The 10,899-nt window shown below is 52.4% G+C and overlaps 1 protein-coding gene across 1 annotated transcript in view; it reads left to right on the top strand.

The window, feature by feature from the left end:
- The window catches only part of LOC104618173 (coagulation factor VIII-like), a 25,720-nt gene that overhangs the window by 12,047 nt on the left and 2,774 nt on the right, over positions 1 to 10,899 (top strand). Inside the window, exons 11-23 of the mRNA XM_010283699.1 lie at positions 459 to 670; positions 972 to 1,122; positions 1,251 to 1,460; positions 2,853 to 3,323; positions 3,933 to 5,511; positions 5,832 to 5,985; positions 6,815 to 7,021; positions 7,602 to 7,830; positions 7,922 to 8,104; positions 8,314 to 8,430; positions 9,672 to 9,743; positions 10,075 to 10,160; positions 10,648 to 10,803. Coding sequence (XP_010282001.1) covers positions 459 to 670; positions 972 to 1,122; positions 1,251 to 1,460; positions 2,853 to 3,323; positions 3,933 to 5,511; positions 5,832 to 5,985; positions 6,815 to 7,021; positions 7,602 to 7,830; positions 7,922 to 8,104; positions 8,314 to 8,430; positions 9,672 to 9,743; positions 10,075 to 10,160; positions 10,648 to 10,803 — 3,827 coding nt within the window. The remainder of the gene's footprint in view (positions 1 to 458; positions 671 to 971; positions 1,123 to 1,250; positions 1,461 to 2,852; positions 3,324 to 3,932; positions 5,512 to 5,831; positions 5,986 to 6,814; positions 7,022 to 7,601; positions 7,831 to 7,921; positions 8,105 to 8,313; positions 8,431 to 9,671; positions 9,744 to 10,074; positions 10,161 to 10,647; positions 10,804 to 10,899) is intronic.

Genomic DNA, 10,899 nt, shown 5'->3' on the forward strand with positions numbered 1-10,899 from the left:
GGGTTTATATGCACTTGTGTTTTCCTTCCATTCCTTCCCAATCTCCTTCTTGCTTTTCTCATGGTCTATCTGTATTTGCTTAAAAATCTTTCTTTGCTTTGTTTTTCACCCATTTCAGCCTGGCCCAGCTCTGTACCTTCATCTGCAAACTCCTCTAGGCAGCCCAGAGCCCAGACACAGATGAGACTGGATGAATTTTCCAGTTTGCAGCAGTTTCAAGGGCTTTCAAAATTAGGCATATGCCTCTCCATCCTCACCTAGTCCCAGGGGCTCATTTTGTCCAGATCAACTTTCCATGCAAGCGCATGCTAGCAGCCAGTGTGCCATCCTGGGGTGCACATGGGTTTGGGTAGTTTTCTGTTCAACTTGTGTGGTTAGGAAAGCTCCTTTCTGAGCTCTTTAAAAAAGAGGGAGCCGCCTAGACCTGACTGATCTGCCCTTGGGCTGTGTGTTGCCAGATAAAGACATGAAGGACATTCCTGTCGCCCCTGGCCAGTCATTCACCTACAGCTGGAGGGTCACCACTGAGGATGGGCCAACACAGGCAGATCCCCGCTGCCTCACCCGTTTCTACTACAGCTCCATCAACCCAGTCCGAGACATGGCCTCAGGCCTGATTGGACCCCTCTTGATTTGCTTTAAGAAGTCCATGGATCAGAGGGGAAATCAGGTGAGTCCTTCTTTTGTTGCCTCAACTGCCAGGCTGAAAGGATGGAATAACTGTGGTGAGTGAAATATTTGGGTAAAATCAAATTTGTCTGTCCTGTTCTCTTCAACCCTACCATCAGTCCCAATGCCCTGCCTTCCCCATCCCCCCTTGCATGCTCCCTTCTCTCCATACCTGGACCATAACTTCTGTGAATAGCAGTAAACTGTTCCCTGTACACCCAGGCTAAGGCATGGCAGCTACACTGGGTCCTGGGGGTGCTCTGATCAGACCAGGAATAACCGCTTCCCTCTCCACCTTCCAGATAATGTCAGACAACACGAGGTTGGTGCTGTTTTCAGTCTTCGATGAGAACCGCAGTTGGTACCTGGAGGAGAACATCAGGCGGTTCTGCACTGATGCAGCTCATGTAGATATGCAGGACCCCCAGTTTTATGCCTCCAATGTGATGCACAGTGAGTGCTCAGCCAGGGGCTCCCTGCAAAGCCCTGGCAGACAGGGAACAAGCAGGGAACATGCAGAAGCTCGACAGCTCTGGGGGAATCAGGTCCTGATGAAATGTTTCACCCCTGCTCTCTTCCAGCTATTAACGGCTTTGTGTTTGACAACCTCCAACCAAAACTCTGCCTGCATGAAGTTGTGTACTGGTACGTACTGAGTGTTGGAGCCCAAACAGATTTCCTCTCCATCTTCTTTTCTGGAAACACATTCAAGCGCAACATGGTCTTTGAGGACGTGCTTACTCTTTTCCCGTTCTCTGGAGAAACGGTCTTCATGAGTTTGGAAAAGCCAGGTTTGTAACATGGGCTCTTCTATAAACCATGGGCTTGGCATCACAGCAGAGATAAGTGAGCACCTCCAGCCAGGTCTCTGGTACCTGATAGCATTTTGGCAGCCCTGAGAGCGAAGGGATGCACGATCTGCTGGAACAGCAAAGTGAGAGGCAATGATTAAATCCTTCCAAAGCTTAAATCAAATTAAATTACTGTATTTTACTGATTAATTAGTAAATACTATTACTGATGAATTACTGTATTTTACTGATTAATAGGGTGTGATAATGTCACACATGCCATCAAGCCAGTAAGCTGGTTGCAGCAACATGAGCCCCGTGGACCTTGCATCTGCACCCTTAGCTCCAAGCTCAGAGGTCAAGGGGAGTGGCAGTGCTGTCCCTGCTGTGGGTTCAGCCGCAGGTCGCGGCATCCCATTCATCTCCACACCTTTGCAAGGACAGAAATTGCTGCCATGGAGGAGACCTAGGAAGGATTTGCTTCAGAGTTCCGTTTTATTTCCCCCCCCCCCAGTATTTTATTCCTGGTTCCGTTTTTTTGCCCCCCCCCCCAGTATTTTTTCCTTAGCATTTGCAAAAGCCATGCCATTAACTATTTCCTCACTTACAGAGGAAACACGGGATTTACTATGTTATTGCAAACACTGATATGACAGTCATGAGCGCTGCACCCTGAGCCAAGCTGACAGGGCTTCTGGATACTCCAGGAAGCTTTCTAAAACCCAGCCAAACATTGCATCCGTTTGAGCTCTGATTTTTTCCTGCTAGGCAAGCAGCTCAGCCAGCAGCAGATGACAGCTCTCTCCTGTGTCAGAGCCTGGTTATTACATGCCTCCTCATCCACTCTTGGCGCCTGGAGAAGAGGCGCTCACTGCGGGGAGCAAATGCGTTGGCTGGGGATGTGAGCAAGAGGCAGACTTTTCATTTCTTTCTCCTTGAGTGGGAGAGACATGACGACTATGTCTGGGAGAGAGGTGTATTTGACAGCACCAGCATGTCTTTGGGGGTGGATTACAGTGATTACTCTGCTGCTGGCAATAATCTTGGAGGCTCTGTGAGTTCTCAGTGCATTAACTGTTCTCACCAAGCTATCGCTGAGGCCTTGTGGGTGTGCACAGCTCACTAAGCTCTGGCAGGACACACCAGCCCTGCTGATGGTGCTTGCCAGGACTGGCTCTGATGTTGCCAGCAACCCTGATGTCTTGTGAGTCCAGCTGTAAGATACCCTAGGGATTATGAAAACATGAAATCACTACCATGAACCAGAGGCTGCCTGAAAATCTAGATTGCAACTAGCAAGGGAGAAGCATGGGGATTGGCAGCTCTTCTGATTTCCCACTGTGGGAAATCAGACATGGGCTGATGGTGTCCTCTTGTCCTCTCTTGAGACAGGCATCTGGACGCTGGGGTGCCTGAATCCTGATTTCAGGGACCGAGGGATGCGTGCCAAGTTCACAGTCTTGCAGTGCCAGCATGAGAATTACCTTGATGAGGAAGATTATGTGGACTTCGAGGAGGAGGAGGTCAACTTTGATTTCCAACCCAGGGGCTTCTCTAAAAGAAAGAGATGGCACAGGCCATGTGTGAATGAGCAACTGAATAACGTAACCTCTTCCAGAAATGAGACAGAGAAGATAAGATTGTGCTTGACAGAACCCAGCCATGGGACCCTCCTGAGCAATGGCAGTATTTCCGATCCACCTGATATTTCCATGTCTTCCCTGCCAGAGACAAACTATGAGCCAGTGTCCTATGAATCCTTCCTGGAAGATGAAGAATTATCAAAAATCATCAGCCAGGATGAAGGGTTTGGAGCTCTCCCACCTGGAGAACACCTGGCGAGTGTCAGTGGAAGGGTCCATGGTACTGTGAGCTCAGAAGAAGGTCAGCAATGGCTGCACCAAGCCACACCAGCTCCGGAAGATGCTCTGGCAGGAAAGAAAGTGACAAAAATCTCAGAGGTTCAGGAGCCGGTAAAAAAGACGATGACCCAGTCTGCTGGTACATTAGACATCCTGGAAGCAGAGCCTCAAAAGACAACTACTCATGCAACAAGCTTGTGGGACTCAATTGTTTATGCTGCTAGCAAAGCTCCTCTTCAAGAGAACAGGAGCTCATTTCACCAGAATGACCTGGAGCACAATCTGGGACTTCAAGACATGTCTTCACAGGGTGCTGAGGACAAGTTGCAAAGAGGGGCTGATAAAATATACTTTAATCTATACGAGTCAAAGGAGACAACCAATACAGAACTGTCTTTAAGTACTGATCATAACTCTTCCTCCACACTGGACAATCCTTCTGCATCTTCAGACGAGACAGAAGACAACAGGACTTATGCTGTCGTTCACACTCACACCGGAGAAAGCAATTATTCAAATGACCTAGATGCTAGGTTGGAAAAAAGGCCTTACAAAGTGGTTTCACAAGACTTTTATGAATCTTTTGAAGGGAAAAATGTTTCTTTTGCAGACCTGGGACCCAGCAAACCTGTACAAGAACAAATCCTCAAAGAGGAGAGTAACTTCTTGCCTGCAAAAAGTGGCACAGAAGAAGAAGTCAGTGAACTTGCCAAAGGCACAAGCCTTCTAGAAAACACCTTTGCACACACCAATGACCTTGAGCCTTCCAGCTATATAATGACAGAAGAGAGGGATGAATTAATCTTGGAGGCAGTGTTTCAAGATGTTACAGCCACTAAGGAAGTGCCTGAGATGGACAGTCTCGCCTATCCTGAATCAAATGTTGTGGCCAATGACACAGAGCTGTTCCCAAATTCTTTCTTAAACAGCCCTGAGCAGTTTCTGAGACACAGAGCTCCAGCCCCGACCATGAGTGGCCCCAACTGGAGCCCTCGACAAACCAGGTCTGTTACTGTCTCTGAGGATAACAGAGCAGAGCAGGATCCAGCCAGCCAGACCCCTGAGACAGCAGTGAATAAGAAAGCCCCAAAGGTGTGTGGATCTCATTCCCCTTTTTGCAGCGCACGCTTCAAAAAGAGGTCCCTGGTATCAAGCGACACTTTGCCTGAGGTGATAGTGGCCCAGCAAATCCTGGACGAAAAATCAAACACAGTTGAGGGGAGACTACACCCAGGCAGGGATGCTCCACAGGCTCTGCTTGGAGATAGTGCTGATGAGATGCAGCCTGAGAGGAGGCCAAGCACAGATGGGGGTGTATGGAGCAGCAGTGAGGGGGCCCAGCGCAGCGGACGCTCCTTCCCCAGATGGGGAGCACCGGGGAGTGAGGCAGCGATGGCAGCAAGCAGCTCAGAAACGCAGGCTGCTGCTGCGGCTGCAGACCTGGCCTCAAACTGGGACCCGGTCTCCCTGGGGGCAGCAGGACATGCTGGGGGCTTGCAGAGCCCAGCTTTGGCCAAGCTGCAGCCAGGCAGAGGTGCTGTCTGGCAGGCTCCTGGGAGCGAGCAAGCTCAGGGGAGAAGCCAGATGGAGGAGGAGACAAACTCTGTGGAGCAGCTGGGTCTGTTCAGTCCTCAGCCTCAGCAGCTCAAGGCCAATGCCATGGAAGACTACGTGCCTGAGAGCATATCTGGGCAAAGCCCAGGAGAAATCCCTATGAAACCAGCCTCCAAACAGAACTATTCCCTATCTCCAAGCAGCCCTGCTCGCAACCACAGCACTACCAAAAAAACAGCCAAATATGTGCAAGCCAGTCCAGATGGATCGCAGGTGCTCAGTGGGGAAGATGTCCTCAGAGGAACAAGAAATAGAGAGGGCCAGGGCCTAGGAGAGCCCAAGGAGGATGGGGAAAGCAAAGGCACAGCTGGGAAGAGGAACCGTGCCCCAGAACATAGGGAGAACCTGGCTCTGAACAACAGGACCCATTCCAGCCCCTTGAGGCCAAAGGCTGACAAGCCAGACTATGATGAGTATGGTGACACAGAACAGACCATGGAGGATTTTGACATCTATGGGGAAGAGGAGCATGACCCACGCTCCTTCCAGGGGGAGGTACGGCAATACTTCATTGCAGCGGTGGAGGTGATGTGGGAATACGGGAACCAGAGACCCCAGCACTTCCTAAAAGCCACGTAAGTGTGACTCTCCCTCATGTATTCCTCCTGCACTGCGTGGCATGGCTTGATGCATGAGTTGGCATGTCCTGGCAGGCAGGATCACAGGTCTATGTCTGTATGATCCAGCCAAGCAGCCAAGGGGAAGGATGCTCCCAGCGCGTCCCCTCCACCTGAGAGTAATTCCATCAACCTTGAGCATCCTTGTAAGTGGGTCAGGGATGCTCTAGGCTCTGCATCAGCCCTGCCCTGCAGCAGCCCTGCCATGGCTTCCCTCCCTATGGGACAGTATCACCTGACTTGCTTAACTGCCCTCACCCCAGCAGGGACCCCTGGAGCGGCAGGAGGAAGCCTTTCCAGCAGTACCGCAAGGTGGTTTTCCGAGAGTACATGGACGATTCCTTCACACAGCCACTGCTGCGGGGAGAGCTGGATGAACACTTGGGCATCCTTGGGCCGTACATCAGGGCAGAAGTTGAAGATGTCATCATGGTGAATTGAAAGTTCCCACCTCCTATAAAACCTGAAAACCCCCTGTTGCTGGCTATGCTCAGCCAGAGAGAGTGCTGAGGTGGGCCTGCAGGCTCTGCAGTACCCATGGGTTCACCTTCAGGGCTAGGGGGCAGGAGCTGCCCCATTGGCACCCTGCGTGGCACATGGATGGTGCCAGGTTGGCAGGCAGAGCCAGAAGGACCTCAGTGGCTGGAGGAATGGGCCAGCAGGAACCTCAGAGTGTTCAGATGCAAAGCCCTGGACCTGAGACAGACCGAACCCCTGTAACAGCACAGCCTGAGCAGCTCCTGGCCTCCACGGGGAGCCTTTTGGGTAAAGGGACTGTAAAAACGGTAATGGGCTAAGCAGGGTTCAGTACAGCTTCTTTGGGTTGCTCTATGTGAGGGTAGACTTGGGCTTCCCTCACCACCAAAGGTCCTTCAGCACCCACCTAAGGAAGAGGTGAAAGGCTCTTCACCAGGTTCAGGACTCATATACCTAGAGAAGTTGCCCAGTTTTCACGGAAATCTTCACCAGGATGGATTCAGCACCTTTGGGCTCTAGAAACAGTAGTGTAGCTGACTTTGTTCCATTGAGCAGAGAGAGGGCCTCATCCTGCTGACATGACCGGGATGCGCTTTCCACTGGGCATCACACTGCACAGCCACAGCTTGTGGTTCAGCGGGGGTTAGCCACTGCATTGGGCCCAGCTGGAGGTCTGGGCACCAGGAACATGGCTGCCTCCTTCCCACCAGGGGGCTGGATCCAATCCCAGGTTCCACTTAGCCTTCTCCCACACTCCCTTTGCTTTGCCTTTCCTCTGGTGCAGGTTACGTTCAAGAACCTGGCCTCACGGCCCTTCTCCTTCCACTCCACGCTGCAAGCCTATGAGGAGACGCAGGGCACAATGCAGGGTGGAGAGGTGGTGCAGCCCGGTGAGCTCCGGAAGTACTCATGGAAAGTCGTGCCCCAGATGGCACCCACCACGCAGGAGTTTGACTGCAAGGCCTGGGCTTACTTCTCCAGTGTGGACCTGGTAGGTGGGAGCCTGCTCCATGGAGCATCCCAGGAAGGAGAGATGGGCAGCACGCCTGGATCCTGGCTCTGAGGTCAAGGCTTTTCCCATGGTGCTGTGCTGAAAGCAGCCTGTGGCTGTGTAGATTCTCAGGTGTCTAATACAGTGATGAATGTGTGATGAATGTTTGCTGATGCTTTCTTTTCTCTTCCCTTCTCTTAATTGGGTTTTTCCCCTTTTCCCCAGCTTATGAGACTTGTAGGGAACTAGCATTCTGCAGTGCCCTACCCGTTTGCCAAATCTGGCTGAATTTGGCCCCTTGGTTCCAGTGTTAGTGGGGTAGGGACTGTTGGACAGGCAGAACACCACTTCTCTTGAAAGCACTTGCTGCACAGCCTTTCTTAGCTAGGGGCAGAGTGGGGATCCCCCAGCGAACCCAGCATGTCCTTCCCGCCCTGCACGTGCCATGCCCTGTGCACAAGTGGGAGCCAGGCCAGGAATGCAGACAGGGCCACCACTTTCCTTGCTGCTGTGCCGCTTGCAGGCATCAGTGCTACCTCCCCACCCCGAGGCAAACCCTTCTTTCCTGGCTTCCTGGCAGGAGAAGGACCTGCACTCAGGCCTCATTGGGCCACTGATCATTTGCCGCCGTGGGGTGCTGAGCTTCGTTTTCAGGCGGCAGCTGGCTGTGCAGGAGTTCTCCCTGCTCTTCACCATCTTTGACGAAACCAAAAGCTGGTACTTCCTGGAGAACATGGAGAGGAACTGCCGCCCTCCCTGTCACATCCAGCAGGACAACCCTGACTTTAAGAGAAACCACTCCTTCCATGGTGAGGACCCTTGCCATTTCCATCCTACAGTCTATATTGGGATGGAAAAGCCCTGGAGCCTTGAGCCGCTCCTGACCACTGCCTTCTCCAGCCATCAATGGCTACGTGAGTGACACACTGCCCGGGCTGGTAATGGCTCAGCAGCAACGGGTCAGATGGCACCTCCTGAACATGGGCAGCACTGAGGATATCCACTCCGTCCACTTTCACGGGCAGCTGTTCAGCATCAGGACTAGCCAGGAGTATCGCATGGGAGTCTACAACCTTTATCCTGGTGAGATGCAATGTGGGCACTGCTGTGCACACCCCAGCTGCTGGGGCTTCACGTCCATGCCCGTTAAGAAGTGCCAAGCCTGTGGAGGGGTAGCAAGGAGGGGGAACAGATCTGGAAGGGTCTGGCTCTGTGTTTGCACAGCGCTTGACACTATGGCATCTCATTACAGCCAGTAACTCCCCTCTGCTCTGCTCTTCATTCCCGGCCAGGTGTCTTTGGGACCGTGGAGATGTGGCCCTCACATGCTGGGATCTGGCGGGTAGAGTGCAAAGTGGGAGAGCACCAGCAAGCCGGGATGAGTGCTCTCTTCCTCGTGTACAACCTGAGTGAGTGACCCTCTTTGTGCCCTGGCCTACTTGCTGCCATGGCCGTGTTTTTGAGCTCCCTCCCCTAGGGCTCTCAGCGTTTCCCCTGGGGTGGACCAAGTGGGGTCTTCTGGGTTTTCACTCTGAAAGAAAGTCACAGCTTCAGCCCTTGCCACCCTACACAGCCCAGCAGAGAGCACAGAGGCAGGGACATGGCTGGGGTGCAGGCTGGGAGATCAGCTTCATTTGCCGGCAAGTATTCGATCCCAGAGCTCTTGTTTTCCAAAACTGAGGGTCCCTGGACCTCCTGTAAAATGCACTTACCCCAGCAACTGCCTGGTGCCTGCCCATGCTGTCGGGAAGGTGCAGTGCCCAGCTGCCTAATCACATCTCGAGAGGTAAACTGAGGCGATGGCGGGAGGCAGTGAGAGACACTGCCTGACTACAGGTTTCTCTAATAGAAACAGCCCCAAGAGCAACTGCAAAATCCACAGGAAACCTCTAACTCCGTTCACCCCAGAACAACATGTTTCTGCCTCACCATAAGTAAACACTGGGCAAAGTGGTTTGTGAGGGTGGTATTTTATCACACAGTGACAGTCCCTCTCCTCTTCTTAAAGGAGTATTAAATGTCAGCCAGAAAATGTTTCCGTAAGTTAAAACTCTGCGTAAGATTTCAAATTTACATTTTCCCCAGAAGAATTTGCCATGCAGCAGAGATGCCAAGATGTGACAAGTCACTAATAATAATGGTTATTACAAAAGACAAACAACCCTGTGCTCAGCAGACCAGAAGAGAGACACAGAGAGACAGGGGTGTCAGGCAGACTTTCCTTCAGCGATGTGATATTTGTTTTTAAAAGATGCTGCCTAGCAACAAAAAGGCCCAGGAGCAAGACAAGGGTATAAAGAAGAGACACTTGTCAGCATTGCTGGGAGATCAGGACATGGGAATGAGAGGTCGGGGACTCAGGGACAGGAGTTTGGCAAGAGGCTGCTGTGGCTGATACTGGGAACTCTCTGTTGCTGACATCAGGGTCGGGAGCAAGACCTTCCAGCACCCCTAAAATTCAGGGATGGATATGGAGGCATCTGAAACCCACTGCGTGGTGTGAGACAAACAAGCCTGGGGGCTCCTGGAGGCTTGAGACAACCTCCCTGAGCCTGGAGGCTGCTACCCAGCCTAGGCTTTTCCTTCAAAAGCCTTGTTATCTAACAGACTCTCCCTGGTTTTCACCCTCCTTCTCCCTGTTTGGCTGCAGACTGCCGAAACGCTCTTGGCCTGGCCTCAGGCCACATTGCAGACTCCCAGATCACAGCGTCGGGGCAGTATGGTGAGTAGGGGTTGTCACCGCAAGGAAGGCAGGTGAGGTTGGGGCAGCTTCAGCAAACACAACTCATGTGCTTGCCTGCCCAAGGCTCTGCTACACCAGGTCCCTCGCAGAGTCCTTCCTCCATCCATGCCCTTGTCAGCGTCCCACTAGGGACCTCGAAATGCCTTCCCACATGTCTGGCCCCTCGTGTCAGTGCTCTGCCACCCTGTACGTGGCTGCTAAACTCGAGGGTGATCCTCAGGCCCTATCCTGCATATGGACTTCTCACCGCCTCGGGCTGGGCAGTGCCAGGGACCAGCAGCACCCTCATATCTGTGTGCTCTCCTTGCAGGGCAGTGGGCTCCTTACTTGGCCAGGCTGGACAACACCGGCTCCATCAATGCTTGGAGCACCGACCACAGCAACGCGTGGATCCAGGTGAGAGGTGCCTTGTGGCTGGAGGCACCGCTGGGGGCATTACAAGGGTATGCTTGTGGCTGATGCACTGTGCAGAACAGATGGCCTGTGTCTCCCCAGCTACAGCCTGCTGTTTCCCCTGCTTCCCCTCTAGGAGGGGAGCTCTGAGATCCTAATGGCTGTTGGTCTGGCCAGAGTTGCTGTTGGCCTGACCCCCAGATCCATCCTTCGTGCAGCAGAAGAATCACTTGATGGTCTGGCTGCAGCATCAGATTTTGCAAAAATCCCCCAAAAGCCAAGTGAGAATGGCTCACCTCCCCAGACAGCTCTCCCCTGCCTTCTCCCAGCTGTTGGCTGACTTGTGCCCGTATGAACAACTATTCTAACCAGTTTCGTAACCTGTGCTCAGTTATGTCACCAGGAAGTGAGTTCCACAGGGTTTACAGTGCATTGCCTGAACATGGCTTGGGTTTTCCGTCAGAAATGAATCCCTGACTTTCATTCTCAGGTGGACCTTTTGCATGTCATGATTATTCATGGAATAAAAACCCAAGGGGCCCGACAAAAGTTCTCCAGCCTTTACATCTCTCAGTTTGTTGTCTTCTACAGCCTTGACGGGCAAAGGTGGAAGAAATACAAGGGGAATGCCACCAGCACCCAGATGGTAAGGCAAATCAGTCTTGAGGATAGTGTCTTCCCAGCATGGGGTGTCCTGGGGTGATGAGGGCTAGGGAGTTCTGTACACTAGGCAGGGGTCTGC

The sequence above is a fragment of the Phaethon lepturus genome, unplaced genomic scaffold (assembly GCF_000687285.1).
Source record: "Phaethon lepturus isolate BGI_N335 unplaced genomic scaffold, ASM68728v1 scaffold15463, whole genome shotgun sequence".
NCBI classification, from domain to species: Eukaryota; Metazoa; Chordata; class Aves; order Phaethontiformes; family Phaethontidae; genus Phaethon; species Phaethon lepturus.